Genomic DNA, 20,655 nt, shown 5'->3' on the forward strand with positions numbered 1-20,655 from the left:
AGAGATTTAACTGGAGTCACGAATGCACGCGCATTTTACTGTCACAGATGCGTTGTGGGAGTGGCTGTCCCTGGTGCTGAAAAAGCCGGTTGAGCTAGGATTTTACAGTATCGCCACCGGACTCGAACGAGCATACCCAGCAAAAACACAGAGGAGCCTTGTCAGCCAACCCTTGTAAGACAATATTTTATTTTCATTGCTTTGTTGAAATGTAAACGATTTTCTTTTTTGATCTCATTTTCCTATCGTCGGCGATCTACATTTAAAATATATTACAGAATAGATTACACCTGTGCTGGGGATACGCAATAATGATATGTAGCCAAAACTAACAAATGTTTCTTTTTTTATAGACCTTTAAGACGATGAGATAGTGTAACTAGTAAGCCTAACGTTTATGTGATTTCCACTTTCTCTATTAGAATAAGAAACGAGCTCAATTCAGTAGTCGATAGTATAATTATGCAATATTATGCTATTAAATCAAATAGGCCTAACATTTATCAAACACACAATTCAAAATGAGTAACTTTCGAATTGTCAAAAGTGCAAATACAACGCGTGATCGTGCTTTGTTTGAGGTAGGCCTGAATGCTTGGAACGTTTTCTTCAGATTCCCTATTTTTAGTTCATGACCCAGTTTCTGAAATAGTCTCCATCGTTCGCACAGATGACATTCAGTCAAAAAAGGCAATGTCATGGCCTGTGAATCTTTATTTACATTATTAAAAAATAGATACAGGTCCAAATAAAAATCTCAAATGATTTCTCAGGCCTATGGGCGTTAACCACTGCACCATCGTCGGCATCATTAAGGCATCTATGCTACGTCATAAGGTGCATTTTCTCTACCGCTCTTGTTTAGATACTTTTCTGTTGATAAATCAAAGCGTATTAGGACGCTTATCATTATATTACAGCTGTACATTAAAGTAAGATTGATTGAAGCATTTTAAAAATCGTGTTGTAGAGCATCTTGATACTTTAGCTCATCCTTACCCGACTGAATAGGTCATAACCTGCTGACCCGGGTGGGGTCATTTGTACTCTAGTAAAAAGCAAACATGTCGTCCGCAAAACAAAGGATGGAAAGGGTATATATATAATATTTTTGTGAATGACAGTATAGGCAGTTCTGCTTTGGCCATCTCCAAATAAATAGCGATTTTTGTTATTATTATGAAAAGCGGTATGCTATATATACAGCTCAGGAAAACGTTAAGAGACCACTGCACCTTTTTCTTTTTTTGGAAAGGAAAGAAAATAAAGAAAAAGGTGCAGTGGTCTCTTAATCTATTCCGGAGCAGTATATATAGCATTATATATATATATATATATATATATATATATATATATATATAATATATATTATATATATATATATATATTATATATATATATTGCATACCGCTTTTCATAATAATAACAAAAATCGCTCTTAAGGTGTGGAACATGGTGTGTAGATCAATGGGACAGAATCGTAATTTAAATGCAGGAAACGTTGAGATTTAGACACAACAAAATGTGAAAAACTTCAAGGGTTTGTAGACAGACACTATAAGCACGGTAGCTTCTAGTTATAGTTGGAAATTATATTGAAATTAGGCTTTACTGTGTTGATATCATTTGTTTTAGAAAAAGTTTTTGCAATTGTAAACAGGCAATTTTAAACTACACCATAACTGGAAGTAGAACCATGAAGGTGCTCTGAAGTTTAAAAATAAAATGTTTTTAAATAGCATAAATGTTCTCATGTATGCCATGTCACACTTGCTTATTTATGTGGCTGACACTACCAATGGGTTAAGCAACTATCACAGGAATTCAAATAGGTCACCAGGACAGATCAACCAAAGAATACTTTGGAATATTATTATTATTATTATTTTTAAATCACAAGGTTGCCAGAATAGCGGTATTTATGAAATCCCTGATGCCATAATGAGACAGAAATTGGGATGATTTTGCTATCTTTGTGATTGATATCTACAACCACTTGCATATTAGGTTTTAAAACACTATAACTAGAAATCATACACGCTATTTCTTTCAGTTTGCCAACACTCATGGGTTAAAATGAGCAACAGGGATTTTCCTAGATCTACATCTCAAGAAAAACCTGCTTAATTCTTGGACCATTTGTGTTTCTGTATCTTTACCTGAACTCTTCTGACTGAAGGTTATGATACTGTATCAAGATATTGGCTATAGGGATCCTTGGGAATAAATGATGATTATTAAGGAGCCATTGAAAAGTATTAGAACATAGTAACAGGTTAAATATAATGTATGGACTAACATCAGAGCAGTATGTATGTCTAATCCATTTAAATCCGTGATCCAAAATCACATTTTTATTTGTCCTCTTTTATATTCAGATAAAAATGCTGGTGAAATCTAACAGCGAGTATGACTCCTTCCTCTACTGGAGACAGCCCATTTCGGCCCCAGATCTGTCTGAGCTGGAAGACCTAGGTTTGCTTAACGCCAAGCCAACCAAGAAAAGCAAGAAGGCAGCCAAGAAACAGAATGCTGCCCAAGCCAAGCAAAGGAAGCAGCAAGAGGCCAAGGAGGCTGAATTGTTAGAGTACACCACCTTTAATTACTGGAGAGAGCCAATCCCCAGCATCGACCTCCTCGACTTCAATCTGCTTCTGTGAGGAACATCCAATATCTCAACCAACTCGTTGTAAAAACCCCACCATGTCCTCACTGACCCTTTCTGGATAACCATGGCTTTTGTCAAGTTTCTGGTCTGCCCAAGAAGTACTTCATCTGTATAAATCTGTAATGTGCTTTTTATTTTGTATAACCTCAGATTAATACCAGAAGAATGGTGGGCGTTTTAACTTTCTGGAGACTGGCATTGTGAATATCAGTATAGGCAGTTCTGCTTTGGCCATCTCCACATGTGGGCTACTTGACTTACTAATGTGAGTCATTAACTAAGTTGAAATGGAAAGCCTTTGCAGTGAATTTCTTTCACACATTAAAGATGTACACACTTGTAATTTGTATGGTGACACAAAGAAGCCACATTACATTTTTGAACACTAATAAGTGCAATGACAACTTTCCTTGACCTATGACCTAGCCTAATATGTAGTGCCAACCAAGCCTAGAAGTGTCTAAATGTAGTGTTTATAAACAGGAGAAGGTATTTGTATTTGTCACTTGCTTGATAAACACCAGGTGTAGTCTGAAGCACCTCTACACAGAACAGATATTGTACAAGCTCTTTGGGGGCCACAAACATGACTGTCGTTTGCGCTTTGCATTGGTTGTATCAAAAACAGACACTAGTTAGCTCAAATCCACCTAATTATTTTAGTGTGCTGCTTTAAGTCTGCCATGAACAGACCTTAACCAAGTCTAATGACAAGATACATGTGAATGCAGAGTTGATTTAAAAAGTATATCTTTTGCATTTAAACTGCTGTACTGTCTGAAGTTTGGTTTGAATATCATGGCAAGGAATTGTCTGTAAGAAAAGAAGGAAAAAGAATGTATTTAATTGTGTCAGACTGTGTTCTTAAAAGTAGGGTAGTAGAAGTTGTAACATACTTTTATTTTTAGCTGCCTTTTGTGTGAGATTGCCTGAGCAGTACATTCATAAATGTGACTCATCATACTTTGTCTGACCTTTTGGAAATAAAAGAAACATTGATAAAGATATCTTGTGAATGTATGTATGTATGATTTTAAACAAATGCCTCAATCACACAGATAGCATCACTGGTGCATGGATAGTATCATTGCTGAGTAGCTACACAATGTATATAATGTTGTCTTTTCACTAAAAACAACAGACTTAGTAGTCTCTATTCCTACATAGATCCTAGAACTCTAAAAAAATAAATTATGCATGGTACAACTATTTTCAAACATAATTCTAACAACAGAGAAAATCAAACAGTTTACCTTCTAGCATGGTGATATGGACAACATATTATGATAAATTATTAAGTAAAGTTAAAATTTTTACAGTCTTTTTGTGGTAGTGAAAGAAGTGTTCTTACTCTAGATTTGAATGGAAGTAGAAGAGTGTCATATGTACGAATATTTCTCTAAAAAGTTTCAGGCATTGAATTAACATATTCTGATACTGGATTCAAGACTCCAGGAAGCAAAATAGCCACAAAACAGGCAGTTAGGAGCAGGGAGAGACCAGCTTGATAAATGCAGCTTTGGTGACTATGACTGAGGACAACTAGTGGTCTAAAGAAAGTACAACTAGAAAATATATAATGAAATCTATAGTAGTAGCAAAAATTATAAAATGTGCCTCCCGGTTGCAAATAAACAAGGATTCACCAATCTTCTTGCTTTTTCAACTGCCATTGGGATGGGAGCATTGCATAAGAGTAGTTTATGCAATGCTCCCATGGGTAGTTTAGAAATGTGTGGTGGCTTTGCAGCCTAGCATTTAACAGTTATATCAAAGTGGTCACCAAAACAGTATTCTATCATCTTAAAAATATAGCCAGAATCAAGGGCTTGGTGTCCCAAAAAGACCAAGAGAAGCTCATCCATGATTTTATCTCTAGTAGGGTTGACTACAGTAAAGGCCTCTTAACTGGACTCCCCAAAAAGACTGTAAAACAGCTGCAGCTCATTCAGAATGCTGCTGCTAGAATGTTAACCAGGACCAAGAGAACAGAGCACATCACTCCACTTCTTAAATCTGCAGCGGCTTCCAGTTAGCTACAGAATAGATTTTATAGTGGTGCTTTTAGTTTATAAATCACTGAATGGTTTAGGCTCTGAATACATTTCTGAGATGTTTGAAGAATATAAACCGAGCAGGGCTCATAGATCCATGAACACATGTCAGCAAGTAAAGCCCTGAGTCCAAACTAAACATGGCGAAGCTGCGTTTAGCAGTTATGCTGCACACAACTGGAATAAACTACCAGAAGATCTTTGATGTGCCCCAAACATATACATTTTTTTATCCAGGTTAAAAACACTACTCTTTTCACGCGCCTATGACTGAGCACTTAAACTTAATCGCGCTGTTTAGCCTTACAGCTTTTATAGCTTCCTATGTTTTATCCTGTTTTTATCCAATTTCATTTTCTTATTCTATGTTTTATTATTATGATGTTGTTTTGTTGTTTTAATGTTGTTGAATTTTTATATTTTTCTATGTATGAATTGTGCTATATAAATTAACTTGCTTGCTTGCTAGCCTTCCAAAAAATTTTTTAAGCTAACAACAAATCTGGTTAAGCTATTATTTTTATTTTACCTTTATTTATACAGAGAACTCAACTGAGACCCAGGTCTCTTTCACAGCTGAGTCCGGTATTACAATAAAAACAACACGTTAGATAAAAAAATCACAACTGACAAAAAAAAGTGAATATATCAGATATATAAATGGCCTTATAAGCACCAAAACTGCTGCTTTTTCTAACAATTGTCCTAGGTTTATAGGAAGTTTATAAACTTTATAACAATAGTTGTTATGGAGCAATGGTCACTGAAATCACCAAGTAATATGAGCTATATTGTTCAATAAATAAATGTGTAATTGACATTGTTGATGCTGTGAGCATAGGTGGTGGGGCATACTAAAACAGTTGTATCTTATGATTGATAGTGATTGTCTTTTTTGTTTCAGATATGGAAGAGCAGAGAAGTAAACCGAAGTCCCATACAATACATTCTGTGCAGCAAAAGCCCAAAACATAATATTAGCAGAAAACAAATTAAACAGGACCTAAATATGATTTACCGGATAGCTCTCAGTGAATTCAGAATTCTTATTGGAACAATACTATACAACTGCTTCATAAAAACATTTGGTTAACAACAAAGCTACTGGTTTCTTAGAATAGCCTGTGATTTAAGTGTTTCCAGACTGTGCATGGGACCATTATGTCACTTAACCATATATCAAAACGTCAACAATGCACTGCAGTATTTATTGTAGTTTATTATACAAACAGGATTTGGTAAGGTTTTAAAAAGTTTTATTTATCCAATATTATTTTCTAATCTACCTGATAATTGATTGTAGAAATCAAGTCTCTGCAGGTTTACAATAACAATGGAACTGGCTCCTCCTTTTGGGTTATATATATATATTGATATAGCTGATGCTGTTATCAAGTAACTTGAAAAAAACACCAGGAGAGATTTCATTATATAGACTTTATAAACTTTATTCAATCATCAAAATCAACCAGTTAAATCTTTGGACACACCTTGTTATTCAACGGTATTTCTTTAGTTGACTATTTTCCATATTGTAGAATAATAGTGAAGACATCAAAACTACAAAATAACACAAATGGAATCATGTAGAAACCAGAAGTGTTAAACAGATAAAAATCTATTTCATATTGTAGATTCTTCAAAGTACCAATTTCTTGCCCTGATGACAACTTTGCCCATGAAAATTGTTATTATGCAGAATAATACCACACGGATGAATAATATTGAATAATGTTCATTGCAGATTCAATTTGATAGAGTTATTGTATAACACACTATGCTATTTCATGAGGTTGTTAACTAGAATATGGATCATTATCTCATCTTGCAAAGATTGACACATACTTTGATTGATTTGCCAAAGAGACGTGTTCTCTAAAATAGAGCAGACTGCATAAAATAGAGAATAAACATGTGCAGAAACGTTTGGAAGCTCTAAGGCCTTTTGATTTTATAAGCAAAATATCCTAAAACGGGTCTCCCAGTGTTTACTATTCCAAGTAGCACACCTTTGACGTCCCTCACAAGTTCCTCAGGCATGCCATTAATGTGATTATAATTTCAATTAAAAGTTACAAAAATTAAAAATTGGCTTTTGAGACAAACTGTTAAACGTCTGTGTAGTAAACAGAAATGATTTAGAAAGAGGCCTGGACACCTGTAAATAAACTGCTGCTCAAAGTACACATCGAAAGGAATTTAACCCCCCACGCACCAGATAGGGAAAGGGTACATTCATTTTCGCATGTTTACCGCAATCAGCTATGCTCGGCATTAACGGCCAAAAGGCTGATCTGGGATCTGCGCTTAATAAGAGGACTTGCCACTTTTTAAAAAAAAATAATGCGCCCGCCCACAGGAGGGTTAAAAGGGCTCGGTTTCCACCTCCGGTGTCGTGTGGCCGCCATCTTTGTATCCGTTAAAATACAAAAATTAATATTTATTTCATTATTTTAGTTAGGTAAGGTGAACAGATAAAATAATCTGGTCTAGTGAAGGAACTTAAGCCCGCAGCATAAGCGCATAAATTTGAAGCGCCGTTATCAAGGTAAGGACTAAAGTTAACTACTGTACTGTAGCTAGCTGGCTTCCAATCGGGATTCGGACACTAGTTAGCGTTAGCTGTTATTAGTTCACTATTACATCTGACTATGTAAAGCCTGCTTAGACCCATGTACGATGGTAAAAGAGGAACGAGGTGCACATTACGTGCCAAACAGTTATACCAAGTTTTGTGGTGTCGTTAAAATAATTTAACAGTTCGCTAACTAAATAACACTTGCTGCTACCAGTGAAGTAATCGCTTGCTAAGGTTAGCGAGCTAGCTACTTGGTTGGTTAGATAACAAACCTGGCACCATCATGCTCATATGATACGGTATAAATACTAGCACATGTTGGTAAATGTCCTCGCGTCTCTCGTCTTTGACAATCAAGCCATAATAAATAAATCGAACACTAAATTTGAGAAATTTGCGCGAAAGCTTTTGATGAGGCGTGCGAGAAAGAATGCTGTTAACCGGATGTGGAAGTAGTTTTTTCTCTTCGTGTAAAATAGGGATTTCTCTACTGACTTCCCCCGGAAAACCAACAACTTAATATCAAAGAGTTTCCTGTCCTGTATTTAAATGTCTTTGTTGATGTTTATTTAATAATGGGTGTGAATGATTTAACGTATAATGGGACACATGGCCGCCTCCTGTTCGTTTTCACCACCGAGGCTCATAAGATGGCTACTCATCGTCTCCATCATCAACAGGCTTTCGTCCTGGAGAGCCTGATGTTAGTGTGCTCATTATGTAGCAATCGTGAGTCTCTGTAAACCCACCAGCTAACAACAATATATTTATTTGCTGAAAACTGCGCACTATATACATTTGACGACTAATTAACATATTTTTTTTGCCAACGTAATTAGTTACACAACAGCACTATTTGCCTCAGTTAGCCTGCTTATTCCCTGTCAAAAGTTATTGAAAACTAGCAACCGTCACTGTGATGTCAGCGTTTATTAATAACGAATAATGTACATGATCTCTAACCAACTTCGTTTCTACATCAGTGTTGTGCTCAAGTGGAAGGAACGTCAGATAAGCATGCAGGAAGGACAGACTGAACTCGGGACTCACTTGAGTCAACTCAGCAGCAGTTTTTGGCAACTTTATCTTCAGAGCATGACTTCCCAAATGTCAATCCTGTGCCCTCCCATTGGTTCCATTTAACACTGCACAGCAGATTCAAATAATCCTAAATAAAATAAATTGTGAATTATTTGGATCTGCGTTTAGTGCTGGGAGGATTGTGCAGCTGACAGAACGAAAGGACCTCCTTCTGTTGCCTTGTGCACTACTCCCCATTACTCCTGTTTGAGTTGTTAGTCCCTTACTAAAATACTTCCATGATTGCTGACGTTACCCAAAACTCATTCTACGTGTAACCTCATGTAGCATGCAACCCATATTTATTAGTAAATATGGGTTGGGCTGAGTTCCTTCAATTGATATCCATCTGGTGCATGAGAATGGTAACCCATTATTTTGTTTTCAAAAGCTGGTTTGAATGCTAATGTGTACACTGTGAGCTGTAATGGGTGTAAACTGGTAACTTCACAACAGCTGAGTAACAGCAGACGAGCCGCTAAGTGAAAATATACTGCCACCTTTGTAATTGTATTGTGCCTCAGATGTCGCTGGTGGATTTGGGGAAGCGGCTACTTGAGGCCGCACGGAAAGGCCAGGACGATGAAGTCAGGACACTCATGGCCAACGGGGCTCCATTCACCACAGACTGGGTAGTGATTCCTCTCTAGCAACTGTTTGTTATAATGGCAACATTAATAAAACGGGCTAAACAAGATAGCATCTTTGTGTGGTGTTTTGACTGAATTTTATCTTCCATGTTCTGAGTAGCTGGGCACGTCGCCATTGCATCTGGCTGCCCAACATGGACACTACTCTACTGCTGAGGTTCTGCTCCGAGCAGGCGTCAGCAGGGACGCCCGAACCAAAGTCGACAGGACCCCTCTGCACATGGCTGCTTCAGAAGGCCACACAGTCATCGTAGATCTATTAGTCAGGGTACCCATGTCTCTAATCTGTTTTAGAGGTTAAAGCCTTTAAGACCAAAACCTAGGTTGGCTGTAAATATAGTTTACCAATTTCAGATCCAGACCTAATCTCTCTTTGGCCAAAGTCTTATTTATCTCTTCCATTCCCTGGGTCCCTACCTGTACAGAGCGGAGCAGACATTAACGCCAAAGACATGCTGAAGATGACTGCTCTCCATTGGGCCGCCCAGAACGGCCACCAAAGGGTTGCAGAAACGCTGGTCAAACATGGAGCCGATGTTCACGCTCTCAGTAAATTCGATAAGACGCCGTTTGACATCGCGGCAGACATCCAGAATGCAGACCTTATGCTCTTACTGCAGGTAAAAACACCATAACTTGCATGTGGTGTCCTCTGGAAAGGCCTGCACAATATCAATGGACCACAGTTTTTCTCCACACAGCTGTCCTCTGGTGTTTTTAACCCTTTAGGTGTCTATCCTGTCAGTGTCCCCTGTATGATGTGTTCTATGCTCTAATAGTGTGGTTGACAATGTGTTTACGATCTACAGGAGGGGATGCAAAACCAGGTGAACATGAATGCGGAGGCTGGCATGACGGGGAGCCCAGCCCAACCCCAGTTCATCATCCAGGGCATTCCAGGCCTCCAGGGGGGTGTGGTTAATCTGGCCGACCTCCTCAACAACGCTACCAAGGCCAACTCGGGTAGGCTCCAGGGGGGTGTGGTCAACCTGGCTGACCTCCTCAACCACATCAACTCTGGTAGCTACTGGGTTTATACACAGACACCAAACTTACTTGTCTAGTTTTCTAACTGTATGAAATAAGGCCCTTTGGCTGGCAGGCTCCTGTTTACCTTTGTTATGGACAGAATAGAAACGTCCACCATGTTGAGTGGAAATGAAAGCTGCCGGTTTCCCTAGTTAACGGCACCATCTGTGTTCCAGGATCCCTTTAGCCACAAAGTATTATGGCACAAGTTTACGTTTCCTTTAGGTCTTTATCTATCTGAGGGATGTTGATGGTTAATCATTAATCGGTTAGCTGCCAAAAACACAACTGACTGGTCAAAAGATTTTTGGAAGGAATTGGTGCTTGTGTGTTTTTGTAAATTTGTCACACCTGCACAGCATAAGGTCTTGCTGTAACGTCATTGCTGTTGGTTGTTGCAAGAGTTAATCATGCTTTTGAACGCTTAATCATTGTACTGCAATTCTAATTGCAATCGAGTGTTAAACGGATAATGGCAAAGGTTTAGAAAGCACTATACCTTTTGTGCTGTTTATTTCTTTTGCTTCTTGTAATTGGAAGTGTTTAATTGACCATTGTAGTGCATTTGCAACAGCTGGCTGTTCTATCAGCACATTTCTCACCCCTTGTGTGCAACAAAACTAATTATTTGGAACCTGAATGTTTGAGCCATGTTCTTATCTTGCTTTAAACTAGATGACCATAAAAATATGCAGGTACTTTTCTGTTTGAATAAACTTGAAGTGCCATTGAAATCATTTACAGTGGGGAGAACAAGTATGTGATACACTGCCGATTTTGCAGGTTTTCCTACTTACAAAGCATGTAGAGGTCTGTAATTTTTATCATAGGTACACTTCAACTGTGAGAGATGGAATCTAAAACAAAAATCTAGAGCTACAGGATAATAGGCATGCTTGGTGAGTAGGCAACAACTGTTGGCGTAATTATTAGAAAATGGAAGAAGTTCAAGATGACGACATATCTCCCTCGGTCTGGGGCTCCATGCAAGATCTCACCTCGTGGGGCATCAATGATCATGAGGAAGGTGAGGGAACTACACGGCAGGACCTGGTCAATGACCTGAAGAGAGCTGTGACCCCAGTCTCAAAGAAAACCATTAGTAACACACTACGCCGTCATGGATTCAAATCCTGCAGCGCATGCAAGGTCCCCCTGCTCAAGCCAGCGCATGTCCAGGCCCGTCTGAAGTTTGCCAATGACCATCTGGATGATCCAGAGGAGGAATGGGAGAAGGTCATGTGGTCTGATGAGACAAAAATAGAGCTTTTTGGTCTCAACTCCTCTCGCCGTGTTTGGAGGAAGAAGGATGAGTACAACCCCAAGAACACCATCCCAACCGTGAAGCATGGAGGTGGAAACATCATTCTTTGGGGATGCTTTTCTGCAGAGAGGACAGGACGACTGCAGCGTATTGAGGGGAGAATGGATGGGGCCATGTATCGCAAGATCTTGGCCGACAACCTCCTTCCCTCAATAAGAGCATTGAAGATGGGTCGTGGCTGGGTCTTCCAGCATGACAGCGACTCGAAACATACAGCCAGGGCAACTAAGGAGTAAGAAGCATCTCAAGGTCCTGAAGTGTCCTAGCCAGTCTCCAGACCTGAACCCAATAGAAAATCTTTGTAGGGAGCAGAAAGTCCATATTGCCCAGCGACAACCCCGAAACCTGAAGGATCTGGAGAAGGTCTGTATGGAGGAGTGGGCCAAAATCCCTGCTGCCGTGTGTGTAAACCTGGTCAAGAACTACAGGAAACGTATGATCTCTGTAATTGCAAACAAATGTTTGTTTTAATACCTTTTCTGCTTTTCTGATGTATCAAATACTTATGTCATGCAATAAAATGCTGATTAATTACTTAAATCATACCATGTGATTTTCTGGATTTCTAGAAACCGTCAGTCACAATTGAAGAGTACCTTTGTGTTAAAATTACAGACTTCGACATGCTTTGAAAGTGGGAAAACCTGCAATATCGGCAGGTTATCAAATACTTGTTCTCCCCACTATCTTTTTTTAATGAATTTGCATAGAAACTTTACATCTGTGGCTTCTGGATAGTTTGTTAGCATCCTAGTTAACCCACATGAATGCTCCCTTAACAGCACAAGTAAATACCTTTGTCGTTAACTATTGCTTTCCTTTTCTGTGACCACAGGGGACTCTGAGGAAGCAATAGCCGCAAATTCTTTGGATCCTGGCAGCATCCAGCACATGGTGAATGAGCAAGGTCAAAGGGTCATCACCATAGTGACTGACCAACACGGCAACCTTCAGACGGGAGGGCTTGGTCAGCCATTCTTTGTCACCATGCAACACGGGCAGCAGAGTAAGAACCACTCTGTTGGTCACTGTCAGTGACGGTTCCATTTCAGCCAGTAGCCACTCTCGATTGCCCCCGTCCAGTTTCTGAACGGTTTACTGCATCCTACACCTGGACTAAAATATGCTCAGAAGAGTCTCAGTTGATAGCTATTTTTCTGTCTACGACAGTAGATGTCACTATTTCTGAGGGAGCCACTTTTGTTAAAAACACCGTAAGAATCAGACTCTGCGAACCAACATACCCATTGGTGAACGGGGGTTGGAAGGACCCCAGTCAACATTGTATTAAGGTCTGGTGGATGACCCTGTCAAACTTGGTCATAACATTTAGTGTTGGTTAGTCTCTTTTATTGCGAAGTGGCTAGTGTCATTCTATCTTCAATAGCTGTGATTGGTGTCAGTATACACCATCAAATTACATCAATCAACTTAATTGTATTGTCTATTTTGGCACATTCAGGGATTTCCTAATAAAATGTGTAAAATACTTTTGAATCTTCAGAATGTCATTATCTCAGTGAGGTTCAGTATGAAAAATCATGTAACGGGGACATTTCAGCTTGAAGGTAGTCTTTTGCTGAGTGATTGAAATTCATTAAGATGGTAATGTTCTGAAAAAAATCAGGGATAATCAACTAATATGTAAGCTATGATATTAGTTTTTTCTGGGAATCGAATAATTTCCCTTGGGTATTAACTTATTCAACACATTAATGTCTCACTGCTAATGAATACTGCACAGCTTGTGTTTTAGGTGTTCAGGTACGTGTTGCTATAAGTAATGTCTTTCAGTAATGGGCTCATCAACCATTTAAAATGTAGAGCCAATTATGTTGACATCGTCTGGTCCTTCAGGCTCTGAGCTCTGGTCTGTTGATTTTCAGTGTTGGCGGTGCCAGCCAATCAGGTGACGGAGGAGGTGGTTGACGAGGATCCCCAGCCCCCACCTGCCCGAAAGAGGAAACTAGAGACCAATCACACGGAGTCTGGAGACACGGTCAGTGGGACCACATCTTGTGCAAAGCATCCGACCGATTTTATTGAAATGTTTTATTTGTATTTAACATTTCTGGACTCCTAATTCTTAAAGTGGGTGTTTCGGTGCTTTGATACTGGTGCTGTTGGTGGACATGGGGTGCGACTGACCTTCGGTCTGACTTTTGGGGTCTTCCATCCAGGAGCAGTTACAGAGGCAGCTGCAGGAGGCCAACCGGAAGGCCCAGGAGTATCGGCAGCAGCTGCTGCGTAAGGAGCAGGAAGCTGAGCAGTACCGCATGAAGCTGGAAGCCATGTCGCACAACCACACCAACGGCACCTCCGAGCAGGAGGAGGTTGTAGGGGGGGAGGAGGAGGAGGAGGAAGAGGAGGAGGAGGAGGAGGAAGAGGTGCAAGAGGAGGTGACGCAGGTGGATATGTCGAGCAGCGAGGAGGTGGTGCTTCAGGAAGGCGCCATCATCATCAAAACCGAGGAGCTGGACTCGGCCGAGGAGCAGGTGACCCTGGTGGAGTCGGTGCCGTCCCACACAGAGATAATCTCCTAACCTTGGAAGGATGTTACGGACACACTGACTGAGGCGTTTTCATACCCTTTTTTTATTCCTTTGCCCCCATCCCCCCCACTCCCTGCTATGTTTTTGTATCATATTTAGTTTGCTCTTAGTGCTGTTTGCCTTGTTTTTCTTTTCTTTGATCATGGGTTCTTGACAAGTAGCAAAGCAAAGAGCTGAATAAGGCAGTTGATTGGGAAGCAGGATCTGCTTAGCCTGCAGCTCAGTTAAGGTGCCCACCAGAACAATGCATCGTGGGAGCCACTGTCCACTCATTCTGGGGGTATTTATGGAGTTTGGTGCCTGCATGGTGAAGACATTCTAACAGTCTGAAATCCCCAGCGTGCCCATAGGACAGGTGCGTGGTGAGAACTGTTTCGTTCAACTCCTTCAGGTCTCCGTGTACCCGTTCCCCCGTCCATCTAGCCAACCCCCCCCCCCCCCCCCCCCCCCCCCCCCCGAAGGAAATTTCTATGCCTCAAAAGAACAATCTTGACTTACAGAGAATGGAGTTGCCACCCGCTATTCCCAGCATGTTATTGGTCTGATCATTGACAGAATAATAATGACTTGTTTCAAAGCTGTAACTGGCAGTGTTTTTGACTTTCTTTACAGCGTCTTATCTTTGTTCTCTCGGGTGGTCGTTATGGGGCCTCTTCCGTAGGGTGCCGCGTCGACTGTAGGTCGACTGTTGCAAAAGCTCCAGCGCTCCTCCCCGGCGATGACGATGCTGACGTGTCCGCCATCGCGAAGCCCCTTGGATGCTTATCACTTAGGCCCATCGCACCGTGCTGCAGAGCGAGGAATAAGGCTGTCAGATTAGCTGTGTCCTGACTATGACGGTTCCTAACGTACCTGCCACAGTTATTGTGCAGTGAGCCATAGACTGTAATTCTTAGTTTGTGTCCTCCTAAACTGAATGACAGATTCTAGGTGAACATTCAGCACTCAGGGGCAAAGGGTGTAAAAGGAAAGTCATCTCTGCCTGCCATTCACCAAGGGCCCCATCTAAACTTGAGATGCGAACGCTATTTTACATTGTGCCTGAAATGATTGGATTGATGTCAATGGGGAGATTTTCATGAGAATAAGAGTTAGGCTTGTAAATCTCAAGTTGTGATATGTCCCTAATGTATTGGATCATCTTGTCCATCTTTTAGAGTTCTTTGTTAGAGTTCAGCTTTTAAATAGAGAAACATTTTGTGAGTTTAATCATATACTCCAATTTTTATGTTTAAAATGTTTATGTACAATGATCATTGGTCTGTTTTTGAGTAAATATTGTGTATATAATTTTCCTCAATGGAAGGTTGTTGGACAGAATACAAACCCCCTCCTGACCTGTTGGCTTTTCCACCCTGTGCCCCTTTGTCATTACTGGAAGAAGGGGCTGGCTGTTCTGCTTATTGGCTCTTCACTCACCTGTTGTAAACTTGTCCCTTTTTGAGAAGTCAATACACTTTAAGTATGATAGTTATTTTTTATATGCTCTCTGCAAGCCTTTTTTTTAATGTAAATATAAAGTGGTATTTTTTTAAGTGTATCTGAATGCACTGGGATGCAGACTGCCTATATATATATATGAAATATAAGCACACGGTCCCTATAGCTTAACATTTTTCTGCCAGATTTTATAGGTGAACAGACTGTATATAACCCCAGGGTTGGGTAGGTTACTATGTAAATGTAATCTGTTACAGTCACTAGTTACCTGTCAAATTATAATCGGTAACATCAGTTGGATTACCCAAATTCAGTTACATAATGTAATTAATCTCCAATAAAAAGGCAGACAATATTTCCAAATGAACAATATCTAGTCTAAGATCAACCAATGTTAATTTACATAGCCGAACATAAGTGGACGTTGCATTTTACTTCATCGATTAGACATGTTTTCTAAACCCTTTGTATTAAACAGAAATGTGATTACGGTTATATCATAAACCAAAGTATCTCAGATCTACAGTGACTACAATTGATTGAATACCCACTGAGCTTCAAGACTTGAAGTCTTTGAGACATGGTGTTGATTTGAAAAAATGTTTTCGCTAGACATCACCCCAAAACAAAGGACTTTTCAGGATTCTGTTTGCTTTGTTGTCATGGCCTGTTTGGGCCCTTTGATTAAAAAAAAGTTGAAATGGAAATGGAATACCAATTGGCTGTTTGCATGTGAATGACTGTCAGCATAAGCTTTATTTAATACATGACTACAGTTCATCTGCTTTGTGCGACTTTATCAACATTTTACCTATTAAAACTATACAAGGTTGAGCATGATGTGTCCATTAGGCCTACAGAAAGAAAGGGTTAAATCTGTACAATTTAGATATCAATGTCCCTCTGATCTTCTGACAGTATTACTTTTGGACCATTTATGGAGCAGAACTCCACAGAAGACATTAGAAGGTAGTTTAGTCCCAGTAACAGGTATTCCTTATGTACCGGGATCCAACAATGTTGTAGCAAGAAGCATCTTCCACAGGCAAGAACAATGATTAGCCTTTTAGTCTACAATCCTCCCATTCAACCATTTTTGGTCTACAAAGGCTTTTGAATGGCTATTGCAGATATCAACCTATCACCCGTTCACTAAACCAGTGGTTCTCCAATGTCCACCACTGGGAGTGGAGTTGTTCAAAGCAGGTTTCATACCTGGCCCATTCTATGGGCTCTGCCTGTGTGCAGAGGACTAGTGCTGGATGGGATGAAAAGCATGGCCGGTATGCACTATGACCAGGCATGTTACTAACACCCTTTTCATCTTTACCTATGTAACAATGTACATTCCCCTTGATTATATTGCCTTAACCAATACTACTGAATGTGGTGAAATGTTAACTTTAGACATCCAAACAATTTCCTTCTACTTATAACAGAGTACTAGTGAATGTAGAAATTGAAATGTATATCCGGTGGGGTCGCAATAACTTTCTGGGTGTCACTAGAAAAATAAGCGGTCCCTAGAAATTCTGGCAGGAAATAAAGGTATCCCCAAATAGTGATGTAAACTTCCTCTTTGTGCTCAGAGTTGTAGCTTTTTTACCCTGCCTTTTCACCATGAGGGACTTGTGGATCTGATTAGCTTTGACTTAAAGTTTTTCAAACATTGTATAAGAAGTATCCGGCACATGCTTTGATATTTCTTTTGGGTGGAGTACGTGTACCATTTCCTATGTTTTGTCTTCTGCACGGTTCGATATTTATTGTAGCAGGTACACTTTAACCGACAATGACCTGGGTCTCATTTCTTCAGCATTATCCCGATTTTACCAGATACATTGTTACGATCCAACAAACAGTGGCAACAAACATGCCAATATTGATAGAGACGAAAGAAAAATAGACATGGTGTTAGGATCAGCGTTCTCCGTTAATATCAAAGTTGTATGTTAAATTAAGTACAGAACACTGATCACCTCCTATTGAGATACTACCACATATGGCTGCAAATAGCCAATTGAGGCAGATTGTATACAGGGAAAGTATTGACACCCTTAAAAGTTGAGCATGAATTACTGCATAAAACGTTAGAATGTGCATTGTATGCTCAATAATACAATTATATTTTCATAGTTATTTAATCTGAGAATTCTGTCTAACAAGCATTTATTTTCCTCCTCAAAACGACAGAGGTTATTGTAGATGAGATTGACACGTTTTCAATACCTCAGCTTGTTAAAGTGACAGCTATTCTGAACAGATGTGATTGGTCAGAAAACCTAATTATAATTAGTGGAAACAAATATAAACAGCCTTCATGATCCTCTGGATTGATTTGTTGCAAACTGAAAGTGAGAACAGATTCATTTTGTGTGATTTTCAGATTGTTGGGTGCTGCTCTTTTCAAATTGGCTAACTGGTATCAGTATGTCTGTCAAAAACATAACTGAACTAAAAATGAGACATTTTCTTAAATGTGTCCCTGCTGTCCTTCAACCTGCTATTTCCGATGAGAATGCATTGTAAATCACATCTGGATAGACTGAACATGCCTGTGCAAACCTTGTGGCAAAACAACTCGATTTTCATGTCATCCAACAAACGTAAATAGTGTGCTAAAAAGCATTGGTATTTTAATTGGTGAAAAACAAAAAAAATTGTGGAAATGTAGCTCCGTTGTGATACAGCAACTAGAGTGCTGTTATGATGATGGTTGACATCAAAACGGTGACATTCCTCTTTACAATCTTGAGGCGACAAATAATAATGTATGATTTTGTATACTTTCATTTTGCTTGTCTATTCTTTCCAGGTTAGTGTAAATATATGCTAACTATACAACTGAAAACCAATTTTTGGGGGGTAACAACACCTAGTAGTTATTTTCTGCGTGATGTGAATTCTATTTGGGGGGGGGGTTGTTTCTTCTCTGCCAAGATGCAGCATGGCTCAGGCGTGGTACAGGAATGGAAAACAGCTCCCTCCCAGTGCTGGCCGTCCTCAGGCCTGAGGCAACAGGGGCATGTAGAATGGGGCTCTTTGAGTGGACTATTTTTGTTTCTGTACTGTCTCTGGTGAACCCAGGTGCAGTTTGTATTTCGATCTGTGCTTGGGGTTGTTTTGCAGTGGCCGTAGGGCTTGAGAAAAAATGGAAACAAAATAGCCCCATGATGTAACGGACACAGATTGCAAGGGTAGGGCTGACTCAAAAAGGATTATAACTAAGTACAAGGCTATGGAAACGGACACAGTAGAGAAAATGACATATACATAAGGTTGAATGGTTCATCACATTTTGCCTAATTCAGGACCCCAAAAAATACTCAGTGCAAGAAGAGTTATTGCACTTATGTTGGGTTGGTTAGATTCACCCCAAATTATTTTAAGAAATGCACTCAGTTTTTGTCCTGTCCTAATTTACCTAAGTCCAATTCATGCTCATAGCTTAGCCCCATAACAGCAACTCCCAGTAGGCTCGGGAAGAGGTAAAGCTCGGGAGTGCGTCTCAACAACCTGTTTCTGTATTCACCAGGATCAATGCGCTTGGAGAATGCATTGACCGGTCAACAACCGTGGATGAGTTTACTGGTTCCTGACTTGCCACACAAAGTTGCTAGAGCAAAAAGAGGCAAAGCATTTCCCATCCCAGCACTGGTCCAAGTCCCCCAGGTGTTGTTGATGTGCAACAGGATTCAAACAGGATTTGAGCTTAATAGGTATTGCACTGCAACCAGAAAAGTTTAACCTAATCACTCAGGTTAATTGATAAATGGTATCATAGATTTGTCCTTTAAACAATGCATGACATTAGAACTGTCGGAGAACCAACGCAAACAGATCTTTTGCTTTGGACAAATCATTATTTTGTTGTGCAAGTGTCTTCTGAACGGGAGCGGATATTTGGACCCGTACAATAGCTTGTAATTTTCAGAGGTACTAGTGGATGGATGCCTGTTAAAATACAGAATAATCAGCCAGCACAAAGAACCGTCCCTACTATTAAGCCAGGAGACCACTGGAGACATAGATGGAATCACTGTGAAGACTGGCTTTACTATTGAACATTTTGCATTAAACTTTTGGATTTGATGTAAATATATTAAAATGTTGAATAATTATATATACAGTGGGGAGTGTGTAAACAAGTATTTGATACACAGCTGATTTTGCATGTTGAAGTCTGTCGTTTTTATCATAGGTACTCTTCAACAGTGAGTGACGGAATCTAAAACAAAAATCCAGAAAATGATTGTATGATTTTTAAGAAAAGGAGAACTTAATATTTGGTACAGAAACCTTTGTTTGCAATTACAGAGATCATACGTTTCCTGTAGTTCTTGACCAGGTTTACACACACTGCAGCAGGTATTTTGGCCCACTCCTCCATACAGACCTCCAGATCCTTCAGGTTTCAGGGTTGTCACTGGGCAATACAGACTTTCAGCTCCCTACAAAGATTTTCTATTGGGTTCAGGTCTGGAGACTGGCTAGGCCACTCCAGGACCTTGAGATGCTTCTTACGGAGGCACTCCTTAGTTGCCCTGGCTGTGTGTTTCGGGTCGTTGTCATGCTGGAAGACCCAGCCACGACCCATCTTCAATGCTCTTACTGAGGGAAGGAGGTTGTTGGCCAAGTTCTCGTGATACATGGCCCCATCCATCCTCCCCACAATACGGTGCAGTTGTCCTGTCCCCTTTGTAGAAAAGCATCCCTAAAGAATGATGTTTCCACCTCCATGCTTTATGGTTGGGATGGTGTTCTTGGGGTTGTACTCATCCTTCTTCTTCCTCCAAACACGGCGAGTGGAGTTTTATTTTTGTCTCATCAGACCACATTACCTTTTCCCATTCCTCCTCTGGACATGCGCTGGCTTGGACACGGGGGTCCTTGCGTGCGCTGCAGGATTTGAATCCATGACGGCGTAGTGTGTTACTAATGGTTTTCTTTGAGACTGGGGTCCCAGCTCTCTTCAGGTCATTGACCAGGTCCTGCCGTGTAGTTCTGGGCTGATCCCTCACCTTCCTCGTGATCATTGATGCCCCACGAGGTGAGATCTTGCATGGAGCCCCAGACTGAGGGAGATTGACCGTCATCTTGAACCTCTTCCAACAGTTGTTGCCTTCTCACCAAGCTGCTTGCCTATTGTCCTGTAGCCCATCCTAGCCTTGGCAAGGTCTACAATTTTATCCCTGATGTCCTTACACAGCTCTCTGGTCTTGGCCATTGGAGAGGTTGGAGTCTGTTTGATTGAGTGTATGGACAGGTGCCTTTTATACA

The 20,655-nt window shown here is 40.2% G+C and overlaps 2 protein-coding genes across 4 annotated transcripts; both read left to right on the forward strand.

The window, feature by feature from the left end:
* Nucleotides 1-45: 45 nt before the first annotated feature.
* Nucleotides 46-3,675, forward strand: mllt11 (MLLT11 transcription factor 7 cofactor). The gene is made up of 2 exons (XM_010873724.4): nt 46-174; nt 2,379-3,675. Exon 2 carries the CDS (start codon nt 2,385-2,387, stop codon nt 2,658-2,660), a length of 276 nt encoding a protein of 91 aa, XP_010872026.1. The 5' UTR covers nt 46-174; nt 2,379-2,384; the 3' UTR covers nt 2,661-3,675.
* A 3,450-nt stretch (nt 3,676-7,125) lies between these two features.
* On the forward strand, nt 7,126-16,153 carry gabpb2a (GA binding protein transcription factor subunit beta 2a). Of its 3 annotated transcripts, none has more exons than XM_010873725.5 (8): nt 7,126-7,270; nt 8,905-9,012; nt 9,131-9,298; nt 9,456-9,650; nt 9,840-10,050; nt 12,219-12,389; nt 13,270-13,382; nt 13,564-16,153. In XM_010873725.5, the coding sequence occupies exons 2-8, from the start codon at nt 8,905-8,907 to the stop codon at nt 13,924-13,926; spliced, it is 1,329 nt and encodes a 442-aa protein (XP_010872027.1). In that variant the 5' UTR covers nt 7,126-7,270; the 3' UTR covers nt 13,927-16,153. The 3 variants fall into 3 exon arrangements, with proteins under 3 accessions (XP_010872027.1, XP_010872028.1, XP_019905835.1); XM_010873726.5 differs by having other exon boundaries at nt 9,840-9,993; XM_020050276.3 differs by lacking the exon at nt 7,126-7,270 and adding an exon at nt 7,654-8,029.
* The last annotated feature ends 4,502 nt before the right edge of the window (nt 16,154-20,655 follow it).

This window comes from Esox lucius, chromosome 10 (genome assembly GCF_011004845.1).
Source record: "Esox lucius isolate fEsoLuc1 chromosome 10, fEsoLuc1.pri, whole genome shotgun sequence".
Taxonomy (NCBI): Eukaryota; Metazoa; Chordata; class Actinopteri; order Esociformes; family Esocidae; genus Esox; species Esox lucius.